We start from the raw sequence: 14,402 nt of genomic DNA, 5'->3' as shown, positions 1-14,402 counted from the left end.
CAGATATGATAATAAAGATGAGAGGAATCAAAACAAAGAATGGGTCTATGGCTTTGTTATGACTTCACACTAGAACTGGAGAAAAAAAAATCCTTGGACCTCTCATATCTCCTAAGATACACTTAAGAACACTGTTAAGACTGTCTCCTAGTGTCTTTGAGCTGTAGCTAGTTGATCATATTAACTAGTCAAAGCTGTACAGAGATTTAACACGGATGGACATAGATAACATTTCCGTCACAAATCATTAAGTTCCTTTTTTGTTTACAAAGATTCCTATTGACTTTCCTTTTCGTAGATCACAGCTTCTTCGGCACAGAATGGCAGACGAGATGGTGCGCTCTAAGCAACCAAACGTTCTACTACTACGGCAGCAAGAAAGGTATTTAAAGTGTGTTGTTCATCCTGACGAAGACGGGTCGCTGCGTTCACAAGACCCTCACAAGACATCTGAATAGCGGATGGAGCCGCCGTACGCTAGGATCTTCGTCGTTTATTTCTTCTGCTGATTTAAGTATGATTTTTATGAATAATCTGCAGTGTAAGGTTCATATAATTAAACAAAAATGATCAACAATTCATCAGGATAAGTGGAAGGTGGAGATATGGAAGAAACCAAAACATAGAAAATATGTTGAAATTAAAGACAAGTATTTTACTGAACTTTATGTAATGGTACATTTAAAGAGATGATGGAGGTCTCTGTGTGCCCAGTTAAGGTCTGGCACCCTAGCTATTGGCTGTGGAAGTGGGTAGATTCTAAGGAGGAGCGGTTGTGTGTTCTCTGTGATCTGGGGGTGGTGGAGGATGAATTTAATTTTGTTTTTCACTTGACTTGAGGAGGGTTTTATTTGAGAAAGTTCAATTTATAAATCCGGATTTGTTTAGGCAGTCTGAGAGTGTTGTTGTGTATGTTGAGTTGTATTTATGTGGAGGAGATTTTCAGTTTTGCAGGATTTTTGGAGAAACACATTCGGGGCCATTGGGCTGAGTCTAATTAATGTCAAGAGGTACGGGGAATGTAAACAAACGTGGGGTTGTTTGTACAGCTAATTCTATACTTTATAGTATTGCTATCTGTCCATTCTCATTGTCAATTGAATCCATAAACCGTCCCTTCAAAATGGCTTAAAGAAAAAAAAATCATCAATAGGTTCTCATTTTATAGCGCCGTGAATATAAGCGTTATATGGGATTTGGGACTAGTATATTTTCTGGAAGGCTAGTTATAGGGCTAATAGCTGCTAACGTTATATACAATGGCATTTCCGTTTTACAGATGCTACAGAAATAACTCAAACTGCATATGATCGACACGATCCCAAAGCATGTATGCATGAAAGGGGGGGGGGGCGGGGGACGTCGTTTATTATTTATTATTATTGATTACCAATAACCGTGTTCGTCTAACTAGCCACATAGGCCGAACGCTTGGATGGCTATCAAAACAATGCCCGATCGGGCTGTAATTTACGTGAAAAAGATCTTACCGTGGTCCGGGCTGATCCCCCTGAGCATTTCCCCGTTATCGATCGCCATCTGGTAGATCGATATATCCATTGGCTGATGATAAATCCCCTTATTGCATGGTGAAATCTGCGATCTGAAACGTAATCCAAGCTACATGCTGCACATCCAGAATCCTGCTACTGAAATCTCAAAAAATAAATAAAAAAAGACTGATCCGTTCAGCCACAGGGCACACTGCATTATCGCGATAGCGCCCCTAAGAGGATATGGCCGGTATTGCACCTTGTCGAATTCATAGAGTAGGGTAAATCTGCAGTGCCGCTCGGCGACCTTGAATAGGTTATTAAAATGGAATAAAAGCAATAACAACTTCCCACGGATATATCCGTGCCTCTGTCCACAACGGGTGGAATCGAAACATGGAGATCTCCGTGCTCGGGCGGGAATGTGTTAAGACAAAACACATATCCTATATAATTTGATATGAATTCTTCTTGTTTCTTTGAAGTACATTGTTTACAGCTTGTTATTATGTTTTATTTAGTTTTCTTTTTTGGTGGCGACCTTGGTCTATATGATCACTTACTGTTTGTGTCTTGTAAGCCCATATGGGCTGGGCATACACCTGTATGTAAGACAAAAAGAAATAAAAAATCTATGTGAACCGGTAGCGCTTGCTTTTGCAATTTTGAATCCCCCTCCTTGACAGACAAGCAGCAGAAAGGTGACTTTGGGATCGAGGGGTACAACATCAAAATTAACAACATCCTCAGAAAAGATTCCAAGAAAGACTGTTGCTTTGAAATCTCCGCTCCCGACAAGCGAGTGTATCAGGTGAGATGTTTTATTTATAAATTTTTCTACATAACCTTTTGAGCACACATACAGTGCAGCCATTGCGACATGCCAAATGTAACCGCCTCTAGTCATAAACCCCCCCCCAATGTGGACTCAAGATGTGCCATGCTTTAATCATTGTGCGAAGCTTGTCATTTGTGCTTAGCACTTCGTCAAATTTGTGTTTAAAAAAAAAAAACGTATTCGTTCTTACGAGCGAACTGTTAAGATTTGCAACGTCCCGACACGTCGGGTTTATGAAAAAGGTTTATGAGTGTTTTTCACACATTCAGGCTCTTCCCTGTGGAAACATTTTACTATGCATAAATGCAGTGTTATTTGTTTATGTTAATTAATATATGTAAAACTGTACGTTGGACAGACTGCAGTTTTCACTTCTCCTCTCCCTTTTCCCAGTTCTGTGCGTCATCACAGAGGGAGGCGGGGGATTGGGTGAAGAAGATTGACTTGGTTTTGAAAGTTTTGAAAGGTTTGCAAAACTTCAATCGAGCACCTCAGAAGGAGAACCGTATAACTCCTGTTTTTTCTTTTATGTTTTCAGAGGAATAATGTTTTCAAACTTTATATTATCTATAAAGATGGTACGTTAAGAGCGTTGTGTTCATTTTATAGTTGGAAGACGCTAGAGGTTGAGTGCTCCCTGGTGATATATCACATTCACACCTCCCAGGTGATTTGGATCGACTTTACCAAAAGAACATTTCAAAACACTTATATGGTTCTTCAGTGCAAAGGTTCAATTGAGCCGTCTCAAGCCCCGTCCTTTTTTCTTGATCGTCCAATCACAATCGTTAGTTCCCTCAGACAAACAAAGAAGCAACAGTTGTGGTTGGAGGCTTGAGATGGGTAAATTACTGTATGTGACAAATGGCATGGTCTAAAATCAACATGATCCATTGTATTATTCTTACATGTGTACACGTTCTCCCATGTGTAGACATGTCGGGGATCATCCCAGAGGACGAGGATGAGAACCTGGAGTACGACGACATCGGCCCTACCGGGCCTCGTTGCACCTCGGCTGAGTCTGAGCCCATCGATGAAGACATCTATGAAGAGCTGCCAGGTCGGCCATTTCTCATGGCTCCCTGTGAGCTATATATACTGTATAGATATGCCATTGTTTTCTATCTAGATCCACACAAACGCAGAACTTCTGCACATGTAGACCTGTTGACAGCTGTGGTTTTCAAAGACTGGGCCACGATCCAAAGATCAGTCATCGCAGGAAGAATAACGTGGGTCCCAAAACGATTCTCCAAAATTATTGATATCCAGAGCTACTCTCTGTCTATATTTTATGTTGCCACTCCTCTGGTCCCTGTAATGTATGATAAGCCTTATAAAAGGATTATAAGTGGATAGAGTCATAAGAAACGTTATATTTTGAAAATGTGGATCCCCGGAGAGAGTTGGAATCCACTGTATTAGAGAATGCAGCCCAAGGTACGTGGAGGACTGTTATAGCCTCTATGGAATATAGAATGAACATAGTGCATGTGCTTATGTTATATCGTTATAATACTATATTAGGTGATTCTGCCACTGCTCAGTTCTCTATGTTCACTGCTGGTAAAGATCCCTTTCATGGTAACGTCTGTCAAGTGTTCACTGTATGCTACTGTTCACTGTATGCTAAATGTCAGCTAACGGCAATACTGTCTCTTTCTCAATATAACTGATAGGGCATACAGACCATACTCATCTGCACCTTTTAATTACACTGTTCACTTGCTCATATTCTTATAGAGTTAATTATATTGTTTATTTTTATATTCAGATCTAATTTGATTGCCTATATTTATCTGCTATTACCATGCCCCTCCCCCATGCTGCTATGACGCCCGCATTTCTCCAAGGGGATCAATAAAGGAATATATATATATTTCCCCCCCCCCACTTTTTTTCTCCTCCATTTTTCTATTTTTCTCCCATCCCAATTTAGCCGTGCCAATTCTCCCCTCCCCTGTCTTGAACGTTGCTTGCATGTGCCCCCCACTGGCCGATTGTAGGGAGGATAGAAGCCCGTCACATGTTCCCTCCGATACATGTGCAGGCAGCCTGTCACATCTTTTCACCTGCCAGCGCGGACTCTCATTTGGCGAGGAGTAACGTGTAGGAGGCTCACACTGCCCCCGCCATTTTCCTGTCTCTGCTGTGCAGGCGCCCCAATCGACCTGTAGGAGTCGCTGTTTACAACGTCCAGATTACCACCCTTCGACTTCCCACCCGCTAACTCTGCCAATCGAGTTAGTATGACGGCTGGCCCAAGCCGGAGGCAACGGCGACAGCCGGATTCGAACCCGGTGTCTCTTGCGTTGGTGACGAGCGCAATGTCCGCTGCACCACCCAGCCGCCCAATAAAGGAATATCTTTTTATTTTTTGTATCCACTTTTTCTCCTTATTTTTCTATTTTTCTCTCATCCCAATTTCGTATTATCCAATTCTTCCCTCCCCTGTCTTGAACGTTGCTAGACTATGCCTCCCACTGGTCAGCTGTAGTGAGGATAGAAGTCTTGCATCACGTGTCCCCTCCGGTACACGAGGAGGCAGCCTGTCGCATCTTTTCACCGCAGCAGCTCGAACTCTGTGGCGAGGAGTAACGCGTGGGAGGCTCACGCTGCCCCCGATACTTCCGCCGCACCGGTGTCACCAAACCGACCTGTAGGAGTCGCTGTCCACAACGTCCAATCCCCACCCACCGGCTTTCCCACCCTCTAACACTTGCCAATTGTGTTTAGTATGAATGACCGGCCAGCCGGTAGCAACGCCGAGAGCTGGGCTCGAACCCAGCGTCTCCTGCGTTAGTGGCGAGCGCCTTGCCCACTGTGCCAATCAGCCGCCCATAAAGGAATATCTTGTCTTTCTCCAGAGGAGGATATGCCTACTCCTCCAATGCCTACTCTTCCAAAGCCTCCTCCGAAGGTGGAGGCATCGAGCTATTCCCTCCCTCCTGTGGCAGGTAGACCTCACTCAAATACCTTGTGTCAAAACATTGGGCCCGGCTACATTGATCCATCGCAAAACGGAGATGCAAACAGAAGTAAGGTATTGCAGTGTGTTGGTTTGTTTTCAAATGACAACTTAACACAATTGTGCGTTTGCTGAAACCTTGTTGACGCGAGGTGACGTATCCATCGGTTCCAAAAGTCCATCCTTGTCCGAACCTTTTTGCTCCGTCAAGACCGGCAGAGATGGACACATCGTCAGCCCTCTCCAACGGGATACTCCTCATTGAAAATGAATGAAATAGGGATGCAGACAGACTGATGCAACGGATCAATGGAGCCGGGCCTTAAAAAAATAAACCTAACTAACCGTACTGTCATGTCCTAATATACTAACCTACACTGTAGCACTCAACACTTTGATGAACATTGTTACTCGGCTGATGAGAGTTGTACCCTTCCTGCTGACTTGTCGTACAAAACTTGTAAGTCACTATGGATAAAAGCGTCGGCTAAATTACTAAATGTAAATGAAATGTAGGGAGTATGAAACTACTGTAGGGAAGAAAGTAGGGCCTGGGGATAGTTTATTTTTTTTTATCTACTTTTTCTCCCATTTTCTATTTTTCTCCCATCCCAATTTCGTATTGTCCAATTCTACCCTCCCCTGTTTTGAACGTTGCTAGACCATGCCTCCCACAGGTCGGCTGCAATGCGGACGAAGCCTTGCATCACGTGTCCCCTCCGGTACACGAGGAGGCAGCCGTCGCATCTTTTCACCTGAACAGCGCGATCTCTCAGCGGCGAGGGGTCTGCGTGGGAGGGACACGCCGCCCTCGTTGCTTCCTGATTCTGCTGCGCAGGCGCACCAACTGACCTGTAGGAGTCGCTGTCCACAACGTCCGATCCCCACCCACCAGCTTCCCACCCCCTAATACTGCCAATTGTATGAACGACCAGCCAAGCTGGTAGCAACGCCGAGAGCTGGGCTCGAACACAGCATCTCCTGCATTAGTGGCGAGCGCCTTGCCCACTGCGCCACTTAGCCGCCCTGGGCCTGGGGATAGTTAAAGGTAGAATAATGTAATGCTGTCAAACAGCCACCTCTAGACAAAAGAGCCTCTCTTGGTATTGCTCTTTTTTTATTTCTTTTTTGTTTTGTTTTGGTCCGACGTGTGGGTTGGAGTTTAGTAACTTATCATACTGTCGGTGTTTCTCCAGACCTCTCTTGGCAGAGCCTGAGGTCTGGCCAGCAGTAGAAACCCCTCCCCTATACCCACTGAAGCCCAATCCACACATCAGACAAAAACAAAAAATGTAAACAAAACGCAATTCAAAGAGGGGCTCTTCTGCCCTAGAGGTCTCTGTTTGAAGGCATTACAGATTCTACCTTAGTTTTCAACCCTTCTGTGTTGGCGAACACGCTTAACTCTATGTGAAAGGGAAGTAACGGTTATAGAGGAAGTTTATTTGGACATGCAAACTGAAAACTTCGAAACAACCCTGGCGATAACAGGGTTACAAGTTAACTTGCACAACTTCCTCTTGACTTTTGCCTTTTTAAAAATAGATTAGGTACTTGTAGCGATGCGGGGCGAAAATGCAAATCTTGTGTTTTTAACCCGCATCCATGTGATCATCGTCACCTCCGGCCATTCCATTTTATTTGTCACATAAGGTACTGTACATCTGCATTACAGTGAAATGCTTTGTTCTGCATGAGCCCCCTGAGATTGTGCTTCATACAGTGAAAAAAGAATAAAGACCAAACACTATACAAAATATTAGGGGTGTAACGGTACACAAAAACCACGGTTCGGTACGTACCTCGCTTTTGAAGTCACGGTTTGGTACGGGTTTTCGGTACAGTGGGGGAAAGTTTGGCTTTCCCTGTTCCACTCAGGGGTGATGTAGTGTGCAGTAACTAATTGTACTTGTAGGGCTGTCAACGAATATTCTATATTGAAATTAATAATCGACTTAATAATAATTATATTAGATTGTGAAAAAAACAGCCCCTGGTGGGCGGTCGTTAGTGGTTAACATACCGTTGTATTAGTTCGGTACACAGCCGTTCGGAACGGTATGGTACACACTGAAACGGTTCGGTACGGATACGTGTACCTTTACACCCCTACAAAATATACAAAACTAAAGTACAAAATGCAGAAATGAGGTAGAGATGTAGCGCAAATCTTTTAGTAATAAATAGATAAAAAATAGATAAAATGTTTTATTCTATCATTAGATTCTATCATCCGTGTGTGCTCTTCTTCTACTGACTTCTACAGTTAAGTCAAGTGAGGGAGACCATTAAATCAGCAGAAAGGAGGAGGCCAGAGTCACCAAAGAGTCTGTCCAAAAGCCTGCCTGGTGCCTGCCTCCCCCTGGGCTCTGAGCCACTACTCTTTTATCAGCTCTCTACCGCCTCCTCTTGCTCATGTGAGGGCATTACAGTATCTAATCTGTGTACCCTGGCCTGCAGAGTCTAGGGAAGTGGTCAGTGCCAGTTAAAAAAAAAAAAAAAAAAAAACTCTGATTTGGTGTCTGTTATGTCCCTTCTACCCAGTTAATAAGAGCACGGACTACGCCAACTTCTACCAGGGTATGTGGGACTGCACGGGAGACCTCCCGGACGAGCTGTCCTTCAGACGCGGGGATCCCATCTACATCCTGAGCAAGGTACAGTTGCAGGAGCCTTCTTCCCGGTTCCTCAGCGGTCATCCCCTAAGTGAGTGTCACCTTGATGCAAGGTAATGCCAGCGGCAAGCGCAGGCCCACTTGTGCCAAGTGTTGCGAGATTCTGCGGTATTTAGAGAGGTGGTGCCAGCACCTGGCGGACCACCTAAAATGGAGGGGCTATTCCTGGGGCCTCTCGGAGAGAAGCCGAGCGTGTTCATAATATATTCTTCCTGGCAGTGTCTGGCCCTCCGCCCTGGAGGTGGACGGCTGCCTGCCGCCGCTGGTGAGAGGCGGGCCGAGGTAGATCCTCCGCTCTAGGCACAGTGATGAGGATTAGTTGTGTCACAACGGAAACTGTTTTAGTGCTGTTGGCGGAGGCCGGGGCAGCGCCTGGCAGACTTCACCGTTCCATCACTCCCCATCTGGAGCCTTTTCGGCACGCCGGCCTCGGCCCACACACACACACACACACACACACACACACACACACACACACACACACACACACACACCTCTCTCTCTCTCTCACACGTCTCTCTCACCTCGCCAGGCAGGGCTTTAATAGGAATGTGTGTTCTCAGGAAACCCGCGCAGAGTCCGCCACTCCGCTCCAGACCAGGCGAGGACGTGTAGTGGGACGAACAATTTCCGAGGCTTGTCAGCCAGGCGCGGGGCGCGCCAGGTGGGGAGAACTGAGAGACCCTTCCCCCCCCCCCCCCCCCCCACATTATGTAACTAAATGGAGGCCTTTATGTCGATGTGGTTCGTAGGATGTAGTACACAATATTGGATTTAGTTGTGATGCATGTCGGCGACCCGAACGCGGCGAATAGGTTCTCGGGAGTTTCCATAAAGATTTACTTTATATGCTTGTTTCTGATTCTTGTCAATTGCAGGGTTTGCATGTGTGAAGCAGACCAGCTGTGGTTCACCGTGTTTCACATGAGCCTGTTGGTTTCTGTGGTCTGTGGAGTCTCTCCCTGTCTTTGTCTTTTTTTCAAATTCAACTCTGCCATCTAGTGGCTCTTAAGAGATCTGACAATCTCTGTAAAAAAATAAATCTATATATATTTTTTTGTGCCATCGAGTTTGCGCTCCTTTTTCAAGAGCTTGCCGCATAACATATTTGATTCCTTTTGGATTAACCAGTGTTATCATATGAAGTGAAGTCGTGACTCCACGTCCTATTCACTTACGACGAGGATGAGAAGAGACAATGCACAAAGCAGACAGACCGATGAATGCCTATTGGCCCAATTGCCTATTTATTGCCCTCTTTTTCTTGGAATGGAAAAGAACTGAAGACTCAAGTTGCCCTTTCAGCGAAGACTGGAAGTGCCATTAGCTGAAACCTTGGTGTTGGGGGTTGTGGCCTGCTGGGAGGGCAATGACCATAAAACCTGTCTGGACTGCTGCAGCCAGCTGCAATTGAGGGGACAGCCGCCTCCTTCCTCCCTTCCTCCTCCCTCCTCCATTCTCCCTCCCTCCCTCCCTCTCTCCCTCTGCCTCCCTCCTCTCCATTCCACAGTCCAGAAATAGCCGCAGTGTTTCCTTACCCTGTGTTACAGCTGTAGGACCCCCCAGACGGGGCCCTGGGTGTTGAATGTAAGGCCATGACTGAGAGAGAGCGTGGAGCCGGGGATAACCAGCACCCCCCTCCTAACCTTGCGCACCTCGCTGTGCATAAAACTAATGTGGAGATGTTACGTCGCTCGCTCTCGTCCTTAAGTGGCTCGCGCGCGGGGGTTGATGAGATGTAAACGCCGGCCCCTAAAACACGGGGTCACCGGCTCTGTAGCTATCGTGGCTTCGGATCTACAGGCGTATCTCTTTCCCCCCACATCTAGCATGCGTCAGCTGATATATATCGGCTCTGGAGGCTGGAGCGGTTGAACTTTCCATTAGGAGGGAAGAATTAGGGTTTGTGGGACGGCAGGGTTTGTGTTGGGAGTATACGTGTTTGTCTCGATGTGAGGTCTGGCTGCGCTCCCTTCCTCTCTATTAGTTGGCGACGGCTCTCTGCGTACGTGTTCTCGCGTTCCTCGCCGCGCTCCGCTCAAGCATGCCTTATTTGTCGGTCTTTGCAGGGCAGAACTACACAACGAGGTGTCGCCGCTTTCAAAGGCTAGTAGCAGGAAGTCATAATTTGCACACGGAGACCTCTCTCTCTCTCTCTCTCTCTCTCTCTTGGTCTCTCTCTCTCTCTCTCTCTCCCTCATGCATTGCTAATGTTGATTAGCCATATTATCCCCCGGGGGCCTTGGAACAAAATGCCCTGTTCATCACCGTGTCCCCTCGCTGATGAAATGGACGTGACATTTACTGTTTGTGTCTCGAGATTAATTTGCGTACAATGTTTAATTTTCTCTTAATTAATTACAAGAAGTAATTAGTTGTCACTGTCTCCCCCTCGCTGACCGGGGCCCGAACGGCCTCATGATATAGACGGTAAGCCAGGAACCTTTTTGTCCGGCGTGATGAACGGCCTGTGACCAGATGACTGTCAACGTTGCCCCGTCACTTAATCTCCCCCTCGTCAAATACCAGGACCCGCATACCTCCGCTCGCTCCCTCCCTCCCTCCCTCCCTCCCTCCCTCCCTCCCTCCCTCGCTCCCTCGCTCCCTCCGGGGTGAATCACATTCACAGATGGACCAGATGAACCGTATATGAACGCTACACCCACATCCCTCGGGTCCCTGAGTTTCGGCCCTCAGATTGAAACATTGTACAGGTCCCTCCCTCTCTCTCTCTCCCTCTCACTCACTCGCCTTGGCCTTGGGAACACGTGACCCCGCCCCCCCCCCCCCCCCCCCCCGCCCCCCCCCGCCTCCCCCGACGTGATTCATGTCCCGGGAGGGACTTTGATGTGAGGTCAGCCTCTTGGCCGAAGGGAGAGAGAGAGCGGGGTATCCTCCTGCTTCGCTCTCAGATCTCCTCCCCGCGGTGCCCCTCCTCATATCTCAGCACGCTGACAGCCATTTGGAGCTATTACTTGCCAAGGCGTGACAGATTTACACGCGATGTGTTCTATGCACACACTGGGGCCTTCACGCGGGGGGGGGGGTCAGAGGCGGGAAGAGCGAGGAGGAAATATAAAGTTGTACACATCGGTGCGTGCGTCGGTCGTCCGGAGAGGAGCGGGGAGCAGACACACGAGCCAGCCAGCGAGAGCGCCGGTTCTCCGACACTCCTTCAACGTCAAGGAATCCACCAAATTGATATGCATTGAGGTCACCGACCCCCGTTTGATCGGATTGATGTCCTAGGGACCCCTGTCCGGTGGGATTTATGTTCCAGGGACCCCCGCCTGAGAGGAGTTTTTTGTTCTGAGATATGATTCGCTCGCTGCCATATGACTATTTCCTACTGTAGGCGGGGAGACGACTGCAGAGAGAGGGAACCCTGTGGTCAGAATGCTCTCATACATTCTCCCACTGGGCTAAAACCTCTACTGAAGGAATTCATTGCGAAATTTAACTATTCACAGTTTTACTCCTGGGAGTTCCCCAGACCCCACTTTGAGAACGACTAAATAAAGGGACAATTAGGGGACATTTTACATAATATCAAAAACATGTGATCCGCAGCATCAAAATGAAAGGCAACAAGCATGTTGGGAGTTCCTCAAACTCCCTCAAGTGTAAATCCTCCCATAACCCTTTCACTACCACACTACAGAAGGTTAACCCTTTCACTACTACACTACACACCGTCTGTAGTGTGGTAGTGAAAGGGTTAACCTTCTGTAGTGTGGTTGTGAAATGGTTAACAACAGACATCACGTATACGTTCAACATCCAACGTATGGACGACATGCACACACGCCTATCCAGGTACACACGCACACACGCACACACACACACACACACACACACACACAGCAACAAGACAATGTAGAGAGAGCAAGGGAAACGAATCAAAACACGCACCAAACAAACGACAGAATAAAATGTCACGCAAGACGCGAAGCAGAACGGACTAATTTAAATGTCAGTTAACCCTTTCACTACCACTCTACCAAAGGGTTAATTAACCCTTTCACGGCGACACTACAGAAGGATAACCCTTTCACTGCCACACGACAAGGGGTTAACCCTTTCACAACCACACTACAGAAGGTTAACCCTTTTACTACCACACTATACCACACTACAGACCATCAGGTGTGTAGTCGTGTGGTAGTGAAAGGATTAAATGGCTGGCTGACAGTTGCAGGTGTGTGTGTGTGTGTAAAGGAGCTCTGCAATAGAGTCTTTAAACGTAGTGATGGAGATCACGATTTTCAAGGTCTTCTGCGTCCCTGGTCGTTGTGATGATTTGAAGGTCTTGGCGGTGATGAACTAGATTTGCATTAACCAGGCTTTCTCTTGTAACTTGCTGCTCAATATCTTCTCATTCTGACTTCCATCTGTTTTGTCACGTTAGTACGCCAGTGTTTCTTAAACTATGGATGGATCCTTTGGGGTCTGCACAGTACTATACAAATAAGAAGTTACACATGCTCCAACCAACCCCACATCAAGCGTAAATGTAGGCCTGTCCGCTGCTCTCTCAAGAGTAGGGCAATCCTTACTTCAGAGATTTGCTCCAAAGCAGAGCACCGGAGCACGCGGACCCAAGGCAACAAACTATGTATTTTAAGCTAACGTTTCAACTCTGTTTCACTCTGATGCAGACGCATCCCTGCGTCGAAACGTTAGCTTAAAAATAATGTTTGCCTTGGGTCCGTGCGCTCCAGAGTTCTGCTTTGGACCGAACCTTTGAAGTCTCTCCCTGAATAGTACAAGTCTTGTTTCAACGAGCCCGTGTCTCAGAGGACAGGACTAAGCGTATGTAGGTTGCGAGTAAAAAGAAGAGAAAAAAAAAGAACTGATGATCTACACACCATCCAACCCCAGGGTCACCACCACCACCACCACTACAGGCATGTCGCCCTCCACCCAGATCACTTTCCTCTCCTCCTCCTCCTCCCCCATCGCTGTGTGCAGTGCCTCCTCTCACTCCCCCTGGGGATAATAAAGTTTCCCTTATTTCATCTTGATCCTCTGGAGCTTGTCCACACACATCATTATCTCTTTATTGAGCTTTCCAAGACAATCTGGTGGACATGATACCAAACCACCATCTGATATACAAAATAAACACACACACATTCATATCATTTAATACATTTTGAGATATGCCTTTTTTATGCGAGGGATAGCCGAATATGATACTAAGATTTTCTCTGAATAGACAGAGAGTAAGAGAAATGAGAGAATGTTTTGAAATAATTCATTCGGAGTCCGCAGTCGTATTGGCTTCAGTGGCTACAATATCATATAAAATAAATCCATGCGTCACTCATAACTTGAGTAAAAGTTTCTCAACCTCTCACACGCTCTCCCTCCGCTCTGTTTCTCCTTTTTGTTCTCAGGAGTATCATAACTACGGCTGGTGGGTCGGTGAGATTAACGGTTCTGTTGGAATCGTGCCCAAAGATTATATCATGGAGCTGTACAACACCAAGTAGAAGCGGCCCGTGTAAGTAGTCTGGATGGTTCCAAGCATTGAATGAAATATCTGCAGGCTCTCTCGGTCAAATTGTAATACTCTCAGTCTTGGTCATTCAAAGTTTGAAACTATTATTCTGGATTCTTTACAGATAGTAAAAAATAACTGTTCAGAAATAGTAGTTGGAAATTGCTATGAATAGAAATACTATTATTAGTAGATGCTAATAAAGTATGTGTGTGTGTGTGTATGTGTGTGTTTCTCTCTCCCCCACTTCCAGCGTGTGACACTGCAGATGTTAATTTGAAGAAAACGGTCCCACAATTTCACTTTGCACTGCTTGTATGTTTGTATTTATGTCCTCCATCTACACATTTCTTTTGATACATTTCCTATGCGAACAGTCCGCTACGACTCGCTGTCTGCGATCGCACAAGCCGGTGGAATAAAGATGTAAATAATATCCGTTGTAAACTGGAGTGTCTTTTCATGCCGGCAGGTGAGCCACAAGGTGGCAATAGAGTCTCTACAAAAGGGTCACACATGACCTTTGTCACAAAAACGCTTTAGATGGGATTGTACAGGGCCAATCGCTTTTCCCTTGAGCGAGTGAAGCTTGGATTGTTTTATGAAAGCATATTCATGGACTGTGAAGTAACCGTATATAAAGGAAAGGGACATCAAAGCGAGTGTTGAAAGGTACTTTCATTGTAGAAATACATCAACATGCCAGAGAGGTGGAGCCAGAACTCTGCTGTGTGCCTGGACGGGGGAAGGGAAACCTCATATATCCCAAGTGTCACATACGTGGATCAATGATCTCGTTTTACTACTATTCCTTTAAAAAAAGGGGGAAAATCATCTTAGTTGTATTATTCCCTATTCCTGACTTGACATTAGGAATATAATAACAGCAAATAACACCTCACATGCATCAATGTGGGCAATC

At 46.3% G+C, this 14,402-nt stretch overlaps 1 protein-coding gene across 1 annotated transcript in view; it reads left to right on the top strand.

Annotated features, from left to right (window-relative positions):
• Positions 1-13,865, top strand: part of skap2 (src kinase associated phosphoprotein 2) — a 30,700-nt gene extending 16,835 nt beyond the window's left edge. The window contains exons 6-13 of the mRNA XM_084335892.1: positions 299-382; positions 2,180-2,304; positions 2,725-2,797; positions 3,266-3,394; positions 5,202-5,291; positions 7,847-7,959; positions 13,377-13,483; positions 13,734-13,865. Coding sequence (XP_084192018.1) covers positions 299-382; positions 2,180-2,304; positions 2,725-2,797; positions 3,266-3,394; positions 5,202-5,291; positions 7,847-7,959; positions 13,377-13,472 — 710 coding nt within the window. The 3' untranslated portion in view covers positions 13,473-13,483; positions 13,734-13,865. The remainder of the gene's footprint in view (positions 1-298; positions 383-2,179; positions 2,305-2,724; positions 2,798-3,265; positions 3,395-5,201; positions 5,292-7,846; positions 7,960-13,376; positions 13,484-13,733) is intronic.
• Positions 13,866-14,402: the final 537 nt, after the last annotated feature.

This window comes from Notolepis coatsorum, assembly GCF_963971535.1.
Source record: "Notolepis coatsorum genome assembly, chromosome: 19".
Taxonomy (NCBI): domain Eukaryota; kingdom Metazoa; phylum Chordata; class Actinopteri; order Aulopiformes; family Paralepididae; genus Notolepis; species Notolepis coatsorum.
Note: the sequence above shows the minus strand (reverse complement) of the source record. Positions and strands in the feature narration are given on the sequence as shown.